At 53.5% G+C, this 21,492-nt stretch overlaps 1 protein-coding gene across 1 annotated transcript; it reads right to left on the minus strand.

Annotated features, from left to right (window-relative positions):
* Window positions 1-1,410: 1,410 nt before the first annotated feature.
* Window positions 1,411-21,316, minus strand: ETV7 (ETS variant transcription factor 7). The gene is made up of 8 exons (XM_036249390.1): window positions 21,088-21,316; window positions 19,462-19,597; window positions 10,522-10,686; window positions 10,003-10,128; window positions 7,840-8,070; window positions 5,529-5,671; window positions 3,843-3,943; window positions 1,411-3,738 (listed from the first exon to the last, which is right to left on the minus strand). Exons 1-8 carry the CDS (start codon window positions 21,091-21,093, stop codon window positions 3,621-3,623), a joined length of 1,026 nt encoding a protein of 341 aa, XP_036105283.1. The 5' UTR covers window positions 21,094-21,316; the 3' UTR covers window positions 1,411-3,620.
* Between the last annotated feature and the right edge of the window lie 176 nt (window positions 21,317-21,492).

Raw genomic sequence — 21,492 nt, forward strand, 5'->3', positions numbered from 1 at the left:
GGGTGTGCAGGTGGGGCTGTTGGGAGTCGCCTCCTGCTGCTCCTCAGGGGTCAGACCCGGGACAGCCCTCCCTCTCCCTAAAGGCTCCCTCCTCATCCTCATCTCAGCCCTGTCTTGGGAGCCAGGCTGACCCCAGCATGAACCTCAGGAACCCCGTGCCCCTCGCCCAGGGACAGACCTCCACAGACCCTGCCCCTTCGTGATGGGAAGACCACCACCTGCCACCTCCACACCTCACCCCTCCAAAGGGAAGGGGAAGCAGAGCAGAAGCCTAGATGATCCTCCTCTGGGACACTTGCCCTGGCACCTGCCAAGCAGAAGTCACCAGTGCTACTTTGTCCCCACTGCCCAGTGGGCGTGCCCCTCACGGAGCTCATAAAGGCAGGGCCCTGCCTCCTCTGTAGGCCCCCACCCCTCCCCTATGAGCAGTTTGCTTACAAAGATTCTGGAAATCTAAAGAGTATGATTAAAAGATGTTTAAAATACGCACATTCAGATTGCATGACCACCCACTTTAAACTCCTCATCCTAACCTTGGGCTGTCTCAGGGGTCCTAGGAGTGGCCACCAAGCCAGTGTGGAGGTGACCTGACCAGCCCTGGACAGGCTCTGTCTGGGCTGCCACCACCACCTCTGCATTTGCCACCAGACGCTGGGTGGTTTGCAGACACCAAGCCCTTGCTCAGTAAATCACGTGTTTTCTGGGTGTCTCTGAAACTCAGAGAGCACTTGAGTAGTAATGTGGATTACCATCATGGGGAGGGACCAGAGGAAGAAGTCAGGACAGGTTGTCACCACTAGCATCTGGCACACGAGAGAGAGTGTGTGGGTGGGTCCCCAGCATCTGCCAGGCTTCCTGCACAAGTATCCAACCAAGCTGGGGTGCTAGATCTGGAGCCCGAATCCCTGTTGTGCTCACAGACGTGGGGAACAGACAAATGGTTGCCGGAGGGCCGGGGTTGGGAGCTGGGTGGACAGGTGAAGGGACTAAGTACAAGCTGGTAGTTACAGAACAGTCACAGGGATGAAAACTACAGCGTAGGAAACACGGCCAACAACACTGGAATCACTTCACGTGGTGCCAGGCGGGTACTGGACATACCGCGGGGAGAGCTTTGCAGTGTGTGGTTGTCTGACACGTGTGCACCTGAAACCCATTCAGAACAACACTGAGTGGAAATTATGCCTGAAAAATAAAATTTTAAAAATAAACGAACAAAAGAATCCCTGTCAGGGAGAAGCTGGGGCATCGCGGGGCCTGTGCTCCTGGGTCTGTGCTGGGAGGAGGCAGTGATCTGCATCATCTGTTCATTTGTGAACCTCTTAACATACCACTTTTTTCCATAAACTATTTATTGTTGACATCAATATAATCTGGTAAAAAATAAAATAAAGGATATGACTGGCTACTTTTTCAAACCATGAAATGTATTTTCTGCTTGTTAAAATTATTTGTGAGGAAGTCCGTTTTGACATATGTTGTCGTCAGCGACCCCTGGCTTTTCAGGAATCCAGTTCGTAAAAAGTGGAGGTAAACCCAGAGCCTCCGCTGGTACATAGCAGGTGCTCAATTAATGCTCATGGGAGGAAGGGCTGAAGAATCCCTTTATTCCTGGCACCCAGGTGTCCGTCCCTGGGCACAGCCAATGTGCCCGAGGAGATGGGGAGAGGGTGGAGCTGAGCCCAGGGCCGAGCGGAGCGTCCAAGGATCTGGGATCGGGGGTGGTAAGCTCTGCCCAAGCCCCCAGCCCACTCCTGGCCCCAAGAGTCCCAGCGGGGGGTGAGATTCATTGCTCTGGGTGAAGACAGTCCCTAGGACACACAGGTGTGTTCAACCATTAATGCACCAGCAGGCAAATGTCAGCATTGCAACCGGCAGAAGTGACCCATGACTCCATTCTCGTCTCAACCTCTACATCTTGGACCCATGAAAAAGATGTGAGACAAGAAGAAATGAGGCAACATTAGGGGCCAGCAGGCTGAGCTGGGCTCTGTGATCTTGGGCAAGTCACCCCTGTCTCTGGCCTCAGTTGTGTTTTCTACAAAGGGAGAGGTTGGACACGTTGCTTTCAACGGTCCCTCTCACTCCAGTTACATAGTTTGAGGATCACGAGAAAGGTTATGGGGTGTGGGTTCGTCCTGGACTGAAGTCAAGGAGACAGAACAGTCTCAGGAGAGATGGAAGGGTAAGATCCCTGCCTGGCCCGTCTGGGTGTGCAACTGTCAGAGCCCCAGACAGGACTCAGCCAGGAGTTTCCCTGCTTGCAAGTGGTCAGAGCTTTGAGTCCCCAGATCCAAAAACCGTCAGTTTCCCTGTACAGTGACTCAGGCCAACTCAGGCTAAGCCAGACAGGGTTTGCTGAAGGCACAGGTGGTTTCTCCTTCCAAGGAAGACAAAGACCCAAGAAGTTCTGCTTTTGATAAGTGAAGCACCCCCTGCGAGTTCTCCCCAAGCTCCTCCGTGGTGCAGGGCGGAGGCTCCGACCGGCCCAGGAGGCCCCAGCCAGGGCGGGGAGCTGGGAAGCTGGGGAGCGGAGAGAAGCTGAAACCACGGCACAGGCCTTCTCAGGCTTCGGAGCAGCTCTCAGTTCGCCGTTCTCTTAGCTCACGCGGAGTGAGCGCCCCACAGAGCGGGTACGCCCTGAGCACGCAGGGACACTCTTACTGAGCTTTCCGGCTCTCCTGAGAGGTCCGGCAGGGCAGCATCCCCCCTTTACAGATGAGAAAACTGAGGCTCCCGAGAGGTGGGACAACTTGCCCAAAGTCACATGGCAGAGACGGGTGCAGGAGCAGAGGGAGCCACAGGTGGAGGGGGTGGCAGTCTTCATTGGGCCATAGTCACAGAGTCACCAAAAGAAAAACCGTGGACGAGGGGATTGTTCCGCCAAGAGCCGAGGCAGAGAGGTAGGGCCCCGGTCTCTGCTTGAGAAGCGCCCAAGACACTCAGAGTCACAGGAAACAGGCAACAGCGCTGGGTTCTGGAGAGACACCCCTGTTCTGGGAGTCTCTGCCTCTGTTTCCAAGCCGTTAAACCTCACGGGGCTGATGTGTGAATTGAATGAGATAAAAAATAGGAAGAACCCTTAGCACAAGGCCTGCAGACAGTAAGCCCTTGGATGTCAGGTATTATTATCACTAAGGCTGACAAAGCAATGATCCTTTAGTCCTGTTCATACATCAGCCCCGAGGGCGTGATTTCATGAGCAAGCCCCTTTGACAGATGAGGCCAGCTGCGCCTCAGTGAGGGACCTCTGCTCCCTCCCTCTGCCAACTGAAGGAGATGGGCTGGATGCTCTCAGCACCCAGCTGCCTCTCCCTAGCTGGGCAGGTAGCCAGGGGTAAGGCAGAGAGCGAGTCCACGCCCTGTGCCCCGCGTAGGCCCAGGGCTGCCCTACCCAAAGACTGATGCCCCCACAATGTCCTGGCTGTGAGCCTCCCAGTTCTCAGCCAGCCCAGGCCCTCGGGCAGCTTTAAGGTCCCAGACAACAGATCCTGAACGAGCAGAGCCCGCCTGGCCGTCCCTGCTGCCCTGGGAGAGGGAGGACACCCTGCAGCTAGCTACGTCACGAGAGACCCGGTCTCCATCCCATCAGTGCCCAGCGCCTAGAGTCCACGTGCCCCTCATGGAGAGACTTCCAGTGTCTCTGCCTTGAAGCCCATCTTGCCCTGCTCCTCGCCCTGCAGCTGCTCCGGGCGGCTGCCCTTGTCCTGGGTGATCTTCCCGGGGATCTTCAGAAATCTGGAATTCAGGCCCCAGCTGCAAGTCAGCCACTGCCCAGCTGTGGGGCCTCCTGCCCTCCCGCCCCACCCCGCCCGCTGTGCACCTGGGCCAAGGCTGCTCACCTGAACAGCAGCTTCTGCCCCGGCTCCTTCTTAATGATGTTCAGCTTATAGTAGTGACGCAGGGCCCGTGACATCTTCTCGTAGGTCATGTTCTCCCGGTTCTGGAAGGCAAAGCAGCCCGCGTTACCCCCCAATTTACCCCCCACTCCTAGGCCTCGGCTTCTACACTGGAAGGGAGCAGCCCGAGTTCTGAGAGCGCGCATGAGATTTCTCTTCAGTTTGGAAGGAGAAAGACGGGGGCGGGGGGGGGGGGGGGTGGAGGACCCTGGGGCGGTTCTCATCTACCAGACTGGGAACCATGAGCAGGAGCAAGTCACACGCTGCTTTAAATAGGGAATTCACAGGTAGTCACGCATAAATACACATTTAGCTGGAAAGGTCATCAGAGAGACTGGTAAGGGGGGGTCAGGGCCAAATGACTTTGGCCAAGTGACGGTTTCCTCTCTCCGCAGGGTGCGCAGTGCAGAGCAGGGGCAAAGCGGCCGGGCTTGGGTGTCAACTGAAGCCCCAACTCCACTGTTTGGCAGCTGTGTGCCCTTGGACGAGTTTCTCTGAATCTGTGTCCCTGGCTGTACAATGAGGACAAGAACATCCATCTCACAGGCTTGTGGTGAGGAGTAAACGGTTAGCACAGTACTTGGCATGTAGCATGTGCTCATTAAACGAACTTGCCACTCTCCAAGCCTGTTTCCCCCCGTACCACACAGGGACTGGGCCAGATAAGCACGGCCAAACTTTATTTATTTATTTATTTTTCTTTTTTTCTGTAAGAGGGCGAAGGGGAGCCAAACTTTAATTGTTTACATTCTTCCAACCACCAGCAGCACTGAGAGGCAATAAAATAGAGCAGAGCAGTGTAGATCTCCAGTCTGGGTTCGAGTCCCTGCTCCACCACCTCCTGGCTGCAGATTCTTGGACAAGTTGATAAACCAGTCCGTACCTCAGGCTCCCCATCTGATAATACCCACCTGCCCTCACCAGGCTGTTGTGAGGAGTGAATGAGTTAATACGGGTACAGCCTTCAGAGCAGTGCCTGCCAATCAAACGCTATACCATTTTAAGAAATGCTATATATTGCAAATTATTGTGATTATTAATAGTTTTCCTTAAAAGACTCGTGTTTTTTTTCCACTTAAATGAATTAATTTATAGACAAGGACACTTGCTTTATATCACCACTGTAAATCATGAGAGTGACATGATAGTTACATTTTAAATTCTAGTTCTTACTAAAATAAGTACTTAGTCATTAGCATCCCTGGCAGACACCATTTGGGTATGGGCATTTCTCGAGCTGGAATGCTGGTCCCAGTCGTCCCCAGGCCTGTCCAGCCCTCACACCGGATGGCCCTGCAGGGCCTGGGACCTGCGTTTGGGCCCAGCTTCCCCAGGGACCAGCTTCCTCACCTGGCCCAAGAGCCCTCAGCATATGAGGTGCAGTTCACGGGAATGAGCTCGGAAAGGTTCCAACGCTAAGCAAAGGGACCAAGTTCCAGGGACAGTCCCCATCCTTAAGAAGTAACTGTCTGTCCTTCAGGATCTCCCCCAGTAAAGCGGTCCCAACACTGTGTAGAGCTGCTGGCGAAGCCCATCAGTTAAGGACTGCCCCTGTGCTGAGGGCCCCCGACCCCGCCCTGTCCTCTTCTGGACGCATTGAGGCCATCCCGCCTGCTAGCTGAGGTTCACCTTGTGGTTTCCCCAGAGTCTGGCGAGACCATTAGGATCCACGACTCGGAAGATCTTGGCATTCTTGTCTTCCCACCTGATGTAGGACTCGTACCTGGTGTCGGAGAGCAGCTGGTACACGTAATCCCACAGCAGCCGGCAGTCTGCAATGGAGCACAGGGTGTAGACAGGGCCCTTTCCTGGCTGTGAGGACGGGCACGAGAAAGGCGCTCTGGGCCCTCGAGGCTGGAGCCCAGGCTGCAGCAGGATGGTGCAGATGATGGCAACCGAAACGGGCCATCACTCATTGTCTCATTCAGTCACCCTACCTCCAGGGCAGGTGTGGGGAAGGTCAGGCCCGCAAATCAACACCAGTTAACGTCACATACCTCACCAAATCAGCCTGACCAATACAGCAGGCTGATTTTAAAGTTGATCATTTTGTCTGGCCTAAGGATGATGTTATAAATATCCAAATGGCCCTTGGCAGGAAAAAAGGTTCCCCATCCCTGTCTAGGGGGTGCTACCTTCATCCCCAGGAAGACATGAGGCACTGGGCTCAGAGAGGTACAGATGTGTCCCAAGGCACCAAGCGCCTGAGTCTAACCCCGCTCTGCAGACACTAAAGCCAATGCCCTCCCCTCAGGGTCCAGGTCCCTGTCTGGCCCTGGCCCAGGCACTCAGCCCCTGGACTCTATTAAATCAGGTTCTGACATCCATCTCCATCCTAACCGGAGATTCAGGAAAAGCAAATGTGCCATTGCAGAGGGCAAGCAGCAGGGGGAGCCCAGGAGCACTGAGCGCTTCAGTCCCACTTCCTGGGTCTCCAAGCTGGTTTCCTCAAGGCCAGAAGTGAGCGTGAAATAGCAGACAAAACAAAAGCAAAAACCTTAGCACAGTGCCTGGTACAGAAGAAACGCTCAAAGAACGTTAAGCACTATTATTTTTAAAATTAAATGATTGTGTTTTAGTGATTCCCAGTCACTTCCAACCCAGAAACCAGGCTTCTTCCCTTTCTGTGGTCTCAGAATAAATATAGTGTCCCCCCCCCTCTTAATAATAAATATAAATATAGAATAAATATGGCTAGAAAACACCCTTTGGTGCTTATCTGTCAGTCTGTCTGCTTGCCTGTCTGTTCGTTAATCCTTTAACAACAAATGCAAAATGGAGATGTATCCCCTGCAGAGCTCAGGCTCTAGGCCAGACTGCCTGGGTTCACAGCCCAGCTCTGCCATTTATTGCTGTGTGAACATGGGAAAGTCACTCAACCTTTCTGTGCCTCATTTTCCTTATCTGTGACTGGGGCTAATAAAAATACCGACCTCACCCTGGCCGGTTTGGCTCAGCGGTTAGAGCGTCCGCCTGCGGTCCGGAGAGGCCTGGGTTCGGTTCCCGCTAAGGGCACGTACCTCAGTTGCAGTTTGTCCCCGGCCCTGGTTGGTCGTGCAGGTGGCAGCCACTCGATGTGTCCCTTCACATCGATGTTTCCCTCTCTCTCTCTTCCTCTCTCTCCCTCCCACTCTGTCTGTACAAAAGATGGAAAAATGTCCTCGAAAAAAAAAAAAAAAAAATACCGACCTCGAGGGCTGTTGTGGGATTAAAGAACCATGTCTGACACATAGTACGTGCTCCACTATTTAAAAGTAAATAAGGCCCTGGCCGGTGTGGCTCAGCAGTTGGAGCATTGGCCTGCGGACCATACAGTCCCGGGTTCGGTTACCGCTAAGGGCACGTATGTATGTAAGTAAATAAATAAATAAATAAATAAATAAATAAATAAATAAATAAATAAATGGCGTCGCTTTCTCTTTAAAAAAATAAATAAAAGTAAATAAGGTCCTGGCCAGTTTTGCTCAGTGGTTAAGGCGTCAGCCCTCGGACCAAAGAGTCTCGGGTTCGATTCTGATCAAGGGCACATACCTCCTGTGCAGTTTGGTTCCCAGCCCTGGTCGGGATCATGCAGGAGGCAACCAATCGATGTGTCTCATATCAATGTTTCTCTCTCTCTCTCTCCCTCCCTCCCTCCCATTCTATCTGAAGATAAATGGAAAAATATCCTCTGATGAGAATTTAAAAAATAAAAGTAAATAAGGTTGGAAACGCTGACCTGACTGACCGGGACGGCTTAATTGTCTCTGTCTGGAGACAGGGGGGCTTGGCAATCCCGAGCAGCACTGCTCACCGTGGCCAGGCTGTGGCAGCACACGGGACAGTCACCCACACCCTACCGCCCAGCAGACAGAACCTCTCATCCCCCAGATCAATACCACCCTCCTCCTTGTCACCTGTGACCTCTCCCCAGGCCAGGGGAACACAGCCCCCTACCCACCTGCAATCCTGCCGTCGATGGGGGCCTGCGGCATCATGGGGAAAGAGCAGACTCCCTCAGTCCTACAGCCCAGCTCCGCACAGTGAGATAAGTCGCGGGACTCCTCCCTGCTGAGGGTACACCTGGCCAGGCCAGGGCCATCCAGATGGCTCAAGGAGTTGGTAAGCTCCAGATCTGGTGGCTGCTGCAGGAGGCCTCGCTGGGGAGCCACTGGAGACAGCCTGGTCCCATCTGCAAGCAAATGAGCACCATTGATTCTATGGACCAGAGCCTCCCCCAGCCCTGGCCTCCTTGATGACATGCCTGGGAGCCCAGTAGGCAGCACTGCTAATAATCCTCCATCTAGGCCCTGGTTAGAAGGTCAAGGAAGCAGCGGAGGGCACGGGTGACGGCCAAGTACTTTGGTGCTAACCCCAGCTCCTAGACAAGTAACTTCATCTCTCAAACCTGTTCCCTCATCTGTAAAATTGTTCACAAAGCCAAGGGGTGGCAGAGCCAGGTCCAGAGCCCAGGCGCCCTGTATCTCAGTCCAGTGTCTTCTCCATCCACCCAATAAGCTGAGAACCTTCGATGAGCCAGGCATTGTTCTGAGAATACTGGGGACACATCACTACACCCAAAAATAGCACCTGCCTTCATGGAGCTTATATTCTAGTTGGGAGTGGAAGGAGATAGATGATTAAAATTAAAAAGGAAATAGAAACAGTATGTAGTATGAGGGGTGAAAACAGAGCACCACAGACTGATAGGAAATCCTGGGAAAGGTGCAGCATGTCGGTCAGAGAAGGCCTCGCTCACATGTTAACATTTGAACAGACCCCTGAAGGAGGTAGAGGAGTGGGCTATGTTGGTATCTAGAGAAGGGAATGCCAGGAAAAGGGAAAAAAAAGTGCAAAGGCCCTGAGGCAGGAGCGTCTCTGGCTTGTTCAATGAACAGGTGGCCAGTGTGGCTGGAGCCACATGAGCAAGGGGGAAAGGGGTAGCAGTGGACGACAGGTGGTAAGGACTGTAGCCTTGAATCTAAGTGAGACAGGAGCCATTGGAAGGTTCTAAGCAGAGAGGTCACATGAACTGACAAATGACTCTCTCCAGCTGCTCTGCTGAGAACAGATCACAGGACATTAAGAGGCCCTGGCCGGTTTGGCTCAGCAGTTGAAGTGTCAGCCTGCAGACCAGAGAGTCCCTGGTTCGGTTCCCACTATGGGAGAAAGACAGCAACCAAAGATGACATTCAACATTTTGACCAGAGCAATTGGAAGGAGGCAAGAAGACTTGGGGGGAGCCAGAAATCAGGTGTTTGCTTTAGGAATTGAGTTGCTGTTGGAGTGGACATCCCATTGTGGGGGTGAGACAGGCAGTGTGGGGTGCTCAATCTGGAACTCAGAGAGGTCCAGGTATGTATGGGAATCATCAGCACTAGATGGTATTTCACACACAAGACTAGGTGAGATTACCCAGGTCCACTGCCTGGCCAGTGTGGCTCAGTGGTTGAGCGTTGTCCCATGGACTGAGAAGTCCCATTCCTGGCCAGGGCACATACCCAGGTTGTGGGCTCCATCCCCAGTAGGGGGCATGCAGGAGGCAGCCGATGGATGTTTCTCTCTCACATCTGTTTCTATCTCACTCTCCCTTCCTCTCTCTCTAAAAAAATTAATAAAAGCATTTTTTTTAAAAAAAAAAAAAAGAAGAGGTGCCTTGAGCCCTGGGGTACCCCAACATTTAGAAGTAGGGGAGAAGAGGAGAAACCAGGAGACTGAGACGGAGTGACCAGTGGGGTGTCCTAGAAGCCAAGGGAAGAACTTGGGGAGGAGGATACCCCACTGGGTGGGAGGCTGTGAAAGGTCCTGGTGAGTGGTCAGGTCATCCCTAAGTTCAGCTCCCTGGAGACCCTGATAAGAGCAGTTTTCATGGAGAGATCAGGAGGAAAAGAAAGGGAGACACCGGCACCCCACAACCACCTTCTGCTGGGGAGGCCAGCAGAGAAATGAGGAGGTGAGAGGCTGGAGGGTCCCAGAGGGCAGGTGGTGCGGGCTGGGGGCAGGGCAGGGGGGAGAGAGGGCGCTCCCACAGGTGGGCCTCTTGCATGACTTTGCCTGGAGGAAGCGCTGCTCTCCTAACGGCCGTTTGGGGAGGGTCTCAGAGCTCTGCGAAGGGCCTTCTCACCTTCCAGGGGGCAGGGGCAGTACTGACTGGACATCTTCGGCCTGAAGGCCCTCCCGAAAAAAGGACCACGTACCAGGGCTTGCCGCTGGGTCTTGATGTACTGGAGCAGCTCATAGAGGACGTCACCTGGGGGCAGGGCAGGAGGAGGGCTGCTGACCAGCTGGGTGGGGAGGCTGGCCTCACTCCCCCGCAGTCACCTACCTCTCGGGTGGCATGTCCTGTCACAAGCTTGGTACTGATGGAGATGGGGGCAGTAGTGCGGTAGGGGAGACAGGGCCACAGGGAACGGGAGGGGAAAGTGAGGGGCAGGAGCCCCTGGGGCTCTGAAAACAACAGCCACTCTGGGTCCTTAGCCGCAGGCCGGCTGTGGCTGCAACCACCGGGCAGACAAGTGCGAAGAGAGGGGCGTGGGCAGTGCTGGGGGGAGCACGGTCCTGATCCTCCCACCGACGCCCGCGGCTCCCTCCCGGGCCCACCTGGGTCCCCGCCGGTTTAGAGCACAGCCCGTGCGGTTCAGACCTGAGCCCGGGGCGCGCAGCCGGAAGTCGTCCTTGGTGAGGATGCAGAGCGCGCGGCCGTTCATCTCGAAGCCGTGCTCGCGGGTGCGCTGCAGGGAGTACTCGCGCTCGGCCCAGCGCAGCCAGTGCAGCACGTCCTCGCGGCTCCAGAGCGCAGGCTGGATCCCTGCAACACGGGAAGCCCACCCTGAACGCCCACCGGGGCAGACGCCCCCCTGCCCTGCCCCACTCCGTCCTTGGCTCTGTCACCCGGTCCTGTGCTTTCTTTCCTGGCACCTTACTTTCTTTGTAACTGCACTTTCCATTTGATATAATTATATGTTTATGTGTATCATTATCTAGGCATTATGTATGTATTCACTTATAATTCTGGTGCCCCCCCAACCGCACCCCCACCTCAGCCTGTTTTCCGGTTGTTCATCCAACAAATGTTTAATGAGGAGCTGCTCTGGGCTGGGCGTGCTGGGGCACACTGTGTATGGGTTCCAGGACAGTGCCTGGCACATAGGTGCCCGTCAACACAGTTGAATGATTGCATGAATGGCCAACCTGTCCTACAAAGAGGCTGTTATTGTTACTGTTTTCCAAGTAAGGAAACCAAGGCTCTCAGAGTTTCAGTACCACAGTGGCATGAGGTACAACCAGGTCTGAACCAGGTCCGCCTGGCTGCGGTACGCTTCCATTCGGTGATGGCAACAGCGCAGATCTGGGTGTGCTCAGGGAACAGCCCAGGGCAAGGAGCCTCCACCCACCTTATCCCTGGGAATACCCAGACAAGGGGCTGCCTTTGTTTATTCCCCCTACACTTCTAGTCTGCCTTGGCTTGGCTGCTCCTGATACCAGCTACTTACCTCCCTAACCTGGCTTGTTTCGCAGGGCCATAACCTGACACTCACGGGCCCCTTACTCAACTGAAAATGTTTTTTTATTGATTTTCTTTTAAAGAGAGAGGAAGGGAGAGAGAGAGATAGAAACATAGATGTGAGAGAGAATCATCTGCCTCCTGCACGCCCCAACTGGGGATCGAGCCTGAAACCCAGGCATGTGCCCTGACCAGGAATCGAACTGGGACCTCTCAGTCCATGGGACGATACTCATTCCACTGAGCCACACAGGCCGGGCACACACAAAAAAAATTTAATTATATGTTATGACTGTATTGGCATAAAGTGAGTATACTGTTTTATATTAAAACATTTCCTTCTACCTAAAACCTTTTTTTCTCCTGATTTCAAAAGAAATTGAAATATTTTCATGGGTTCCTGAAAGTCCTGGGCCCCAGCACTGTGCCCCTGCAGTGAGTCAGCCTGGCGTTTTGCACAGTGCGGTGCTTTCCCTCTTAAGAGCTTGTGTCCCTCCAGGACCCTGAGCCGTGTGACAGTGGAAGGGGCTCAGGGTTCACTGGGTCCAGTATGACTGGTAAGAAACCGCGGCAGAGGAGAGAAACAGCTGTCGAACACCGCACCCTGGCAGTGACAACCTCTGACTGTCTTGTTCCCAAAACAACATGAGAGATCAAAGTAGTTTTCACATTAAAAAAAAAATGTGCACCATCTACTCATTCATTCATTCAGCCAATATCTAACAAGCAAGAGCCATGTGCCAAGCTCCGGGCCACCGCTGGGGACGGCACAGAGCGAGGCTGGCAGGAGGGAGGGACCCCAGCAGGCAGAGGCTGTCTAATAACAAAGCTAGCCAGCTGCACAGGGCACTGTGCTATCGCAGAAAGCGGGGCAAGGCAGCCCGGCTGGGAAGGAAGGACAGGTTTTCCTCACCTGACTTTGGGAACTAATTGTGAATAAGAAAGAATAAATGTCTGTGGACCAAAAAGTTATTTAAGGGGGAAAGAAGAATAGAGGTGACAAGTCACCTTTGTGGTACCACATACCACAAAGTCATGTAATCAAGATCCAATGGTATTAAACTAAGGTTGACAAGAATCACTGAAAAAGAAGAGGGAGCGCTGTGTGTGTGTGTGTGTGTGTGTGTGAGTTAAAGTATGACAGAGGTAAGATTTTAATTCAGGGGAAAGGACAGTTGATTTAAGATGTGGTAAAACCACACTGGCTCTCCCCATGGAAAAAACATATTTGCACCCTCACCTCCCACCATTCACAAAAATCAATTTCTGATGAAATAAGGCCTAACAAAAACCTCAACAGAAGGAGAAACAAGAAGCCTGTGCACTAAACAAGGGTAGGGAAACCTCGACCTCGACAGGAAACTGAGGCTGCAATACAAACGAAAGACACGCTTGACTACATTAATTTTTGTGTGGCAAAGATATCATCAACAAAGCCAACAGGGGGCAGATTTCGGGGAAATACAGTAGTCACAAATCACAGATAAAAGACTAATACCTGTCAGAGGTCAAGAGCATCTCTACATTTTTTTTTAAGACAAAAATATCCCACCTGAGTTCACAGAGCAGCAGGATTGCTTAGCACTGTGACACCTCAGGCCTGAGAACCCCTTGCTGTGGGGCTGTCCAGCGCTTTGCAGAAGTTTAGCAGCATCCCTGGCCTCCGCCCATTCAATGTCAGCGGTACACACACCCCCACAAGTTGTCACAACCAAAAATGTCTGCTGACATTGCCAAATGTCCACAAGGGCAGGGGAGCACAGTCTCGGCCGGTTGAGAACCTCTGCAGAGGAGCACCCCCACTAAACACGTGGGAAGAAATGCACCCCGATAGTCAGGGCCTGGCGCGACCACAGAAGGATGAGTTGCTGTTGTGAAACGGGAACTCGGAGCCACGGCGGAGCTCAGCCTGGTGGTACAGGGCCAGGCAGGTAGGACTCCGAGGTGGCAGTGGCGAGAGTCAGGGCTGTCTGGGCTCCGGGCTAACTGGCGGTTGCATTTTCTGCAGTGTTGCCTATTTCGTGATATCTGAGGCTGTCAGTCTGAAAATTCGAAACTATAATTTCTGAGTCAGAGGGCCCCATTTTCCCATGTTTGGCCAGAATGTGGGGATGGGTTCCACCCCAACCCCCCGCTGTTCTGCCTCCATGAGAAAATGACAACAGTAAGAGGGGAACACCTGAACTTACAGACATTCACAACCACACACGTGGTCCTGCTCCCAGATCCAGAGACACGGGCTGCACACTTTCCGAGCTATCTCTGAGGGACCCTGAGGTCACGCGCAGCCCACAGCAACCCGAGGCCTTGAAGCCTGCATCTGGCTGGACTGTCGTTTGGTTTTGCTTTCATTATGTTGTGCTCATTCCTACCCTTGCCTTTCATCCCATCGCTGCCAGCACCTCCGGTCCAGTGATAAAGAACAGGGACCTTGCTCCCAGGTCTGCAAAGAGTACTAACATCAAAGAGCTATCGAATAGGGCTTGTGCCCTAGGAAAGGACCAGGTTCCGAGAAGTGGGTCAGCCACCTAGCTTGTGCCCAAATTCCCAAGAGTTTGGGTTCCAGCTCAGCCCCTGCTAGCCAATTCCCCACCCAACCTCCCTCAGCCTCCATGTCCCCCTCTGTGAAATGGGTTAATAGCAAGCACTGCCTCTCTGGGCTGCTGTGCTGCCGGAGGGACAGTGTGGTGCAGAAGTTGTGAGCCCAGCATTTCCACTTCTAGGTAAAGACCCAAGAAACACATCCACTGAAAGGCATGCATGCAAATGTCCACCGTGGCTCTTTCACAACAGACAAGCACTGGGAACATCCCACGTGTTTATCAGCCAGAGAATGGACACGCGAACTGTGATATTTTCATGTAATAGATGCTGCTCAGTAATAAACCAGAAAGTACAGCCGAGTGTTACAACACATGGGTGAAGCTTACAGATTGTGCTGGGGAAGGAAGCCAGACATAAAACTGTGATCAAGAACGGGCAGTGCTCCTCTTGGGAGAGAAGTCAGCAGAGTGGTCCTCTGGAGGGGAAGTGACTGGGAAGAGACACAAGGGAACTTTCCGGGACACAGGAAATGCTCCAGATCTTAATGTACTTGGTGGTCACACTGGTGTATACATACATTAAAAAATGCAAGGAGTTGCACACTTATGATTAGTATACTTGGCTGTATGTAAGTCATACCTAAAAAAAAAAAAAAAATACAACAGCAAAAAGTACCCATGCTTGTGCCAGGTCAGCGGTCAACAATGGGGCCTAAATGACTGTCTCAGGTTTCTCATCTGGATCTGGGCCAGCCTTCAGCAACCAAAGCAAACACAAATAGGACCAGCCCCTCAGGGCTGTCACGAGGACTCTGAGAGAATCCACTTCAAATCCAGCGCCGGGCATGTGGTGTCTGCCTTCCGAGACCCAGCTCTTCATGTTAGATGAGGTCACGCGTGTGAAATGCCTGATGGGGCCCAGCACGCCTGCACCCCAACAAATGCCGGTGCCCTTATCTAAGGAGTGGACTCCCCCCAGAAGTCTCCCTGACCTCGTGACTGGGATGGGCCTAACTGGGGCTCCCTTCCCAGTCGAACCAACCCCCCGGGGCTTCACCTGCAAACCAGCCCACAACTTCTCTCTCTCCGCAGTGATCCGCTGTGTTTTCAGTTCCTTCACACCAACCATCTTTGCCTCGCAAGACTCCAGCCCGATATCACCTTCCTCTCCCTGCCCCAAGCCTTGCTCACAGGGAAATTCCAGTTTGGCCAACAACCAGTTTCTGGACAGATCTGAACAGAGACCCTGCTGTCTGGGGCAGCCAGAGGAGCTGCCTGTCCAGGGCATGGTGAGAGGGCTTGGGTGTCTCCCTGAAGAACAAGCAGGGCTGAACATGGGGGCTCCCCCCAGCTGTATTGCCCTCAAGGCCCTTACCAGAACTTTGTGCTTCCTCGTGTAGTCACCCCCACCCCACTGGAACATCAGCTCTGTGAGACACAAACCTTGTCAGTCTCAGGCATTTCTGTCTCTCCAGCACCTAGAGCCATGCCTGCTGCATAGTAGATGCTCAATAAACATATATTGCCTGACTGCAGGAGCTAAGCAAATCAGGGAGGGCCAAAGAGGCCTCTGGGCATCCTGACCAACCTCTCTCACATTAATCTTTCCCTCGCTCTCTCCCTCTCTCCCCCCTCCCTCCCATTCTATCTAAAATTCAATGGAGCCTGGCTAATGTGGCTCAGTGATTAAGTGTAGACCCATGCACCAAGAGGTCGCCGGTTAGATTCCCGGTCAGGACACATGCCCAAGTTCTGGGCCCAATCCCCAGTGGGGGGCGTGCAGGAGGCAGCCAATCGATATTTTCACTCATCAATGTTTCTGTCTCTCTCTCTCACTTCCTCTCTCTCTAAAATCAATAAAGGGGAAAAAAATGTAAATGCCCAGGGCTCTCCTATGGGTGAAGGATGTGAGCTTGAGCATCCTCTGTTGGAGCTCCCCTAGAGCCCTTGCCCCTCCTGTACCCTGCTGGGGAGTTGCAGACAGATACCACCCCTCTGCCTGTGACATCTGAAAATTGGAGGTGGCACTCTATATCTCTTCCTGTGGCTCCACAACGAGGAGCTTTAAAAATGAAAACACAATCCTCTCCATCCAGCAGTGGGAAGTCCACAGAGCTTTTCCCCAGGAATGAGCTCCTGGAAAATCAGGGACTGGGGACCGAGAACTGAGAGTCCCGGGCTGAGGCGCTCTCTGACCATCGTTAGACTCTTGCTCTCAAGGAGTCTCTGTTTCTGTCATCGAGTGAGGCTGTGCTGGTGATCATGTCTAAACTGACTCCTCTCAAAATCCCCCCAGTTGATCTTTGAGGTGGCATCACCTCCTCCCAGACTCACTCCCTGTGATCTCAGCAGGGGTCCTGGAAGTGGCCACAGGGCTGGCCGTGCCCTCATAGCTCCTGACTCCCCAGCCTCAGCCGGCCCTCAGACGGGGCGATACTCTCTCTCTCCACTTGCACAGGGGGACACACAGTCATGAGTTCCCTTTTGTGAGTGGGGGTCACTCTTCCAGAGCCCCAGGAATCCCATCCCTCCACCCTGCCCTCCGCCTGTCACGACATCAGGATCCCCCTGCTCTGCGGCACGGGGGCCTGCGGGGCCCTGGCTGGTCGCACCTCGGGGCGCTGACTTACAAAGCTGAGCCAGGTTTACTTCGTGTGTTCGCCTTCCCGCTGGGGCAAAGCAGCACCGCTGATTAGAACGGCGCTGGAGGTGGAGGAGGGAGCGGGCTGGGTGACTGGGAACGAACGTCAGGGCCATGCCAACCCAATTTCCGGAGGCGTAAGCATTGGACTGATGTCACCCAGCCATCTGAAAGGTCAAACCCTCATTAGGTGTCAGCAGTTGGCTTATGTGGCATGTTGTTGACAGGAAAATGAGTCATTTAGTGTACCCTATCTTCTAAGACTGTTAGATACTTACTAAGGGCCAGACTGGGCTGTCTGAATATTTTCGGAAGTAAATATGAGTCACAGAATCTACATGAGAAATATAAAAGACACCGTCGGTGCCCGGCCCGTGGGCTGTAGCTCTCACCTCCATGCTCGGCCGGACTCAGCCAGTGAGCAGGCCCCTGGGGAGTCCATACCCCTGGAAGCAGCCGTCATCCCATCAGGATGAGAAGTGAGTGGATAAAGGTCCAGCTTCCTTCCCCCTGGGCTGGGCTAACTCAGGGTGTGCTCGCACTGTCCCCGACAGGTCCCCACCGGGACTGAGCTCCAGGGGTCCACAGTGCTGTTGGCCTGAGAGAACAGTCTTTCGAATTCCTTCTTTCCTCTGTGAAGTATTTCAGGGTCTGCTTCTGGAGAAATCTAACCCGGGGCAATAAGACTAGTACCTCAGGAGCTTGAGAGAGGTCACATGACCCTGTATTCTGAGCTGAGTCACCAGGGACCAGGCTGGTCCAGAGGGGAGGAAACTCCTGTCTCTAGAAATGAGCAGGAAGACCTGACGACCGTCTCCGAGGGGCCCCACTGAAGGGGACTGTAGTCACCAAATGGGAGTCTCAACTTTCTAAGTCCCCACTTCTGTACCCTCTCACCTAGTAACCTTGAGTTAGGTACACAGTGGAAGGCAGGGACTGAAGGCTACTTGACTTTGAGAAGAATGAATCTCCTGAGCTTCGGTTTCTTTATTTGGAACATGAGGGAGTTACCTGAGGTGACATCTAGGGTCTCTGCCAGTTTTGATGTCCTAGGACTTGGTGAGCTTGTTGTGGGAGTGGTCTTTGAATATGGGGGAGGCCATGGGGGACAATCCAGAGGGCTCTGGGGGCCTGCAGAGAAGGCCCTCCCTCTCTGAGGCTGTGACCTCAGCTGCCACGAGGACACTGGATTAGATGACCTCTAAGGTCCTTCCCAGCAGCAACACTCAGGGTCTTCAGGTCTGTCCTCCAGGTCCTGCTTTTCCTCATCACCATGGCTTGGACTGGGAATGGAGCCCAAATCCTACCCTCTATGTAACTGTTGCCAAATGCCTCCTAGAAGCAGCCCTGAGCCCCAACTACCGGTCATGGTTGGCATCTGGACAAAGGGAAACAACAGAGGTTCTTACAGACCTCCCCGCCCTTCTCCCCACACACCGCCACTTCCCTCCACCGCTGCTCTGCGGCTCGGGGCCTCCACACTCTGGGCTTCTCTCCTGTCCATGCGTCCACGTCTCGGACCCCACCTTCCCTCTAATCGTGGCAAGGCAGGCTCTGTCCCCCATTTAGCAAATGCCAGGCAGCAGGGAGGCGAGGCTTTAAGGAGCAGCAGGCTCTCCGCAAGCCTGTGAAATCCTAACCACACTCTGCTCAGTCCTGTCGGCGCCTCAGAAGCACTCTGTGGCCAGGAAATCAGAAGGGTGTGACATCGATAAAGCGGTGTTCCAGCCATTGGGCCACCCAGCAGGAAGTGGCCTGGGAGCCCCAAGACCCTCGCTCAGATCAAAGATCCCGCGGCTGTCAGCTCGCTGCCTCGCCCATGATTTCCACAGATTAGAAAGTGCATTCGCACATCTCTTAGAAGATTATCGCCTGGCCGGTGTGGCTCCGTGGTTGAGCGTCGACCCATGCACCAAGAGGCCGCCAGTTCGATTCCTGGTCAGGGCACATGCCCTGGGGGGGGCATGCCGGAGGTGGCCAGTTGATGTTCTCTCTCATGGATGTTCTCTCTCTCCCTCTCCCTCTCTCTCTAAAGTCAATAAAGGAAAAAAAAATTTTAAAAGATTATCAACAGGACCAAGGTTTAGCCTTAACATGGAGAGCCTGTGTGATCTTCAACGTCGCTCAGCGTTTCTGCCTCTCAGCGTTGCCATTTGAAACACAGGCGTAAATATATTAGTGGAGTGGAGTGAAAGAACATGGCCAATATATTTCCCGTGGTTATTTTTGGGTGCATTCGATTATTCTGTATATATTCTTCTTATACTTCTCTGTCATTTCCCAATTTTTGATAATAAATACATGCTATTTTTATAATAAAAATTAAACATAATTATTTAAAAGAGGATTCTAGCCCTGGCAGGTGCGGCTCAGTTGGTTGGGCATCATGCTGCGCACCAAAAGGTTGTCGGTTGTATTCCTGATCAGGCATGTGCCTGGGTTGCTGGTTTGATCCCCAGTTGGGGTGTGTAGGAGGCAGTCGGTCGATGTTTCAGCCTCACATTGATATTTCTCTCTCTCTCTCTAAAAATCAATTTGAAAAAAATTTAATAAAATAAAAGATGATTCTACATACACACAACTGTTCACGTTTAGCCCCGACTGGCTTCCTCACTGGCAATGTCCCCAACTCTTTGTCTGTAGGCTGGGAGGCACGCGACAGCTCATCGGATCCCAACATGTTAGCAGAGAGGAGACTGGCGCCCTGAGTCATGTCAGCTGTATTCTCTGCAGGGAGAATTCACATTTACCGCCTCTGACTGCCTCGCCGAGGAATAAAGAACACCCAGCAAAGACGCGGCACATGGAGGGACGTTAAATCCTTAAATAAGAAAAGTTAGTGCTTCCCATTTATGTCCTTTAAAAATATCACCCTTTCCCCTTCCTTCTACTCACGGAGCCTTCCTGGCAGCCTGCAGATCCCCTCCTCGTCCAGCAGGTCCCCTCGAGCTTCGCACCTGGCTTGGGCCTGGGTGCCTGGAGGTGGCGGGGCTGCCACGGGGCTCACAGGAGGACTGGCCAATGCTCCCTCCTAGAGGATGAAAAACCAGTGTAGTCAAAGCTGAGCATCTTGGTGCAGGCTCAGTCATCCTGAAATGTATTCAGAATTTCTTTCAAAGGGAAAGAGCATCCATCTCCATGTCTACCTTAAAGGTAGGAGCCAGTATGTCTTCAATGGATACAATCAACATCTTGTACACAGTGGACAGTTGATAAATTCATCTTTCCTAGTCAAGCTTTTCGGGCCTGTGCCTAACCCCACCAGAAGGCCTCTTTGCCAAGACTTGACTTGTAAGTTGGAAATCTGAGGGCTTAATAATACTCAGTGAGAACCCGAGGGGCCAGGATAAAAAGACCTTAAATCAGAAATAAACAAACAATTACATGCTATTTTCAAAAGAGAAAAAGGAAGAATAAACTTCTGAACCCCAAAGTCCCACCAAAGGACGTCTGTATCTTTACAATTTTACCATCAGCCTAGCCCCCAGGGGTGATGTAGTGCACTGAGCAGGGTGAGGGGGTGAAAAACATGGCAAGGTTTTGCAGAAGCAGGGGGATCCTTGGGGCTGATGCCCAGCCACAGGCTGCCATAGTCTAAAAAGTGAAAGTGAAACCAGTCCCAGCAAGAGTCATTGCCTCACTCTGGGCTCTTCTGAGCCTTACATTCATCCCTTGGTGTCCGAGGAGGGCCATCTGCAGTAAAAGACTGGACCTGAAGCCAGCAAAGCAAACTCCAAAACCTTGGTCACTGCAGAAGAGGATTCAACAACTTCTGGGGTAATTCCCACTTCCTTCCTGGGTGCCCCCCATCCTGCCCCAGTTGGTGCTGTTTTCCAGGTAACCCAGCCTCAGAGGCAGCGGAGCTTGCCAAGCTGGAGGAGGGGCTGGAGTCCTAGAACCGGCCTAGGACTTCTAGAAAGATCCTTGTCTTCCAAGCAAGAGGAACGGGGAATTCCAGGCCCGCGGCTGCCAGGCTGCAGAAGGCCAACTGGGGAGCTGCTGAGGGAGAGCTCTGGGTGCCGGCTTGAGGGCCAGGCAGGAGTGTGGGAAACAGACATGGATGTGGATCCTGGGGAGAAGGGAGCAGAGGAAGGCCTTGGGGGTCAGAGAGGGTACCCAGCTCTGGGCACATTCTGAGGCTCCCAGGAAAATATGACGAATGAAGAGGAACTGCTAAGAAGAGGGGCCCCTGCGGGGAGCTTCTGTGTGGCAGCTGTGAGGGTCTGGCTGGCGCAGAAACGTTCAGAGATTTCACACCTGGTTGATGTAGGGCTGAGGAAAAGGGAAGGAGGAGCCGCACACAGAGCAATTTCAAAGAGAGAGAGCAAGGGGCTGGAGGGGGGTGCGGTGAAGGGAGTAAGGGGGGAGGGGGGGGTCGAGATTTGGGAATGTATTGGAAAGTGAGACTCCAGCCAGGAGAAAAAGTCTGATAAAATGAGTACGGAAAATTCGGTGGTGGAGAAGGGATGGGGGCAGTTGGTTTTGCGTCCGCGCTGCGTGGTTCGGCCGCCGGGCTCTTACCTGCATTACAGGTGGAGGCGTGGGAGCCGCCCGGCTGTCCGTGGTGAGCGCGCAAAGCCCGCAGCTGCTGGGCGCCAGGCCGGAGCTGCCAGACCCTCCCTTCCCAAACCCCTAACTTGGCCCGGAGAGCTGAGATGTCTCGTGGGAGGAAATCTCTTTCACCGAGTGCCAGTAGCGTGCGCTCGGTTCCCGGCGAGCAGGCGCGCAGGGCGCTCCGGTAATCGCTATCCTTCCGGGAAACGAAAACGAAAGAGCAGGATCCGGCTTCCACTCCCGCCCCGGCCGGCTGGGGGGAGGGCAGGGCCGGCCCCTGCGGGAGCCGAGCCCGGGGCGCTGTGGCTCGACCGGCGGGAGGCGTCGGTCCCGCCCGCATCTTGCCGCCGGGTGGGCAGCCCGGCCCTGGCT

Source organism: Molossus molossus, unplaced genomic scaffold (assembly GCF_014108415.1).
Source record: "Molossus molossus isolate mMolMol1 unplaced genomic scaffold, mMolMol1.p scaffold_m16_p_8, whole genome shotgun sequence".
NCBI lineage: Eukaryota > Metazoa > Chordata > Mammalia > Chiroptera > Molossidae > Molossus > Molossus molossus.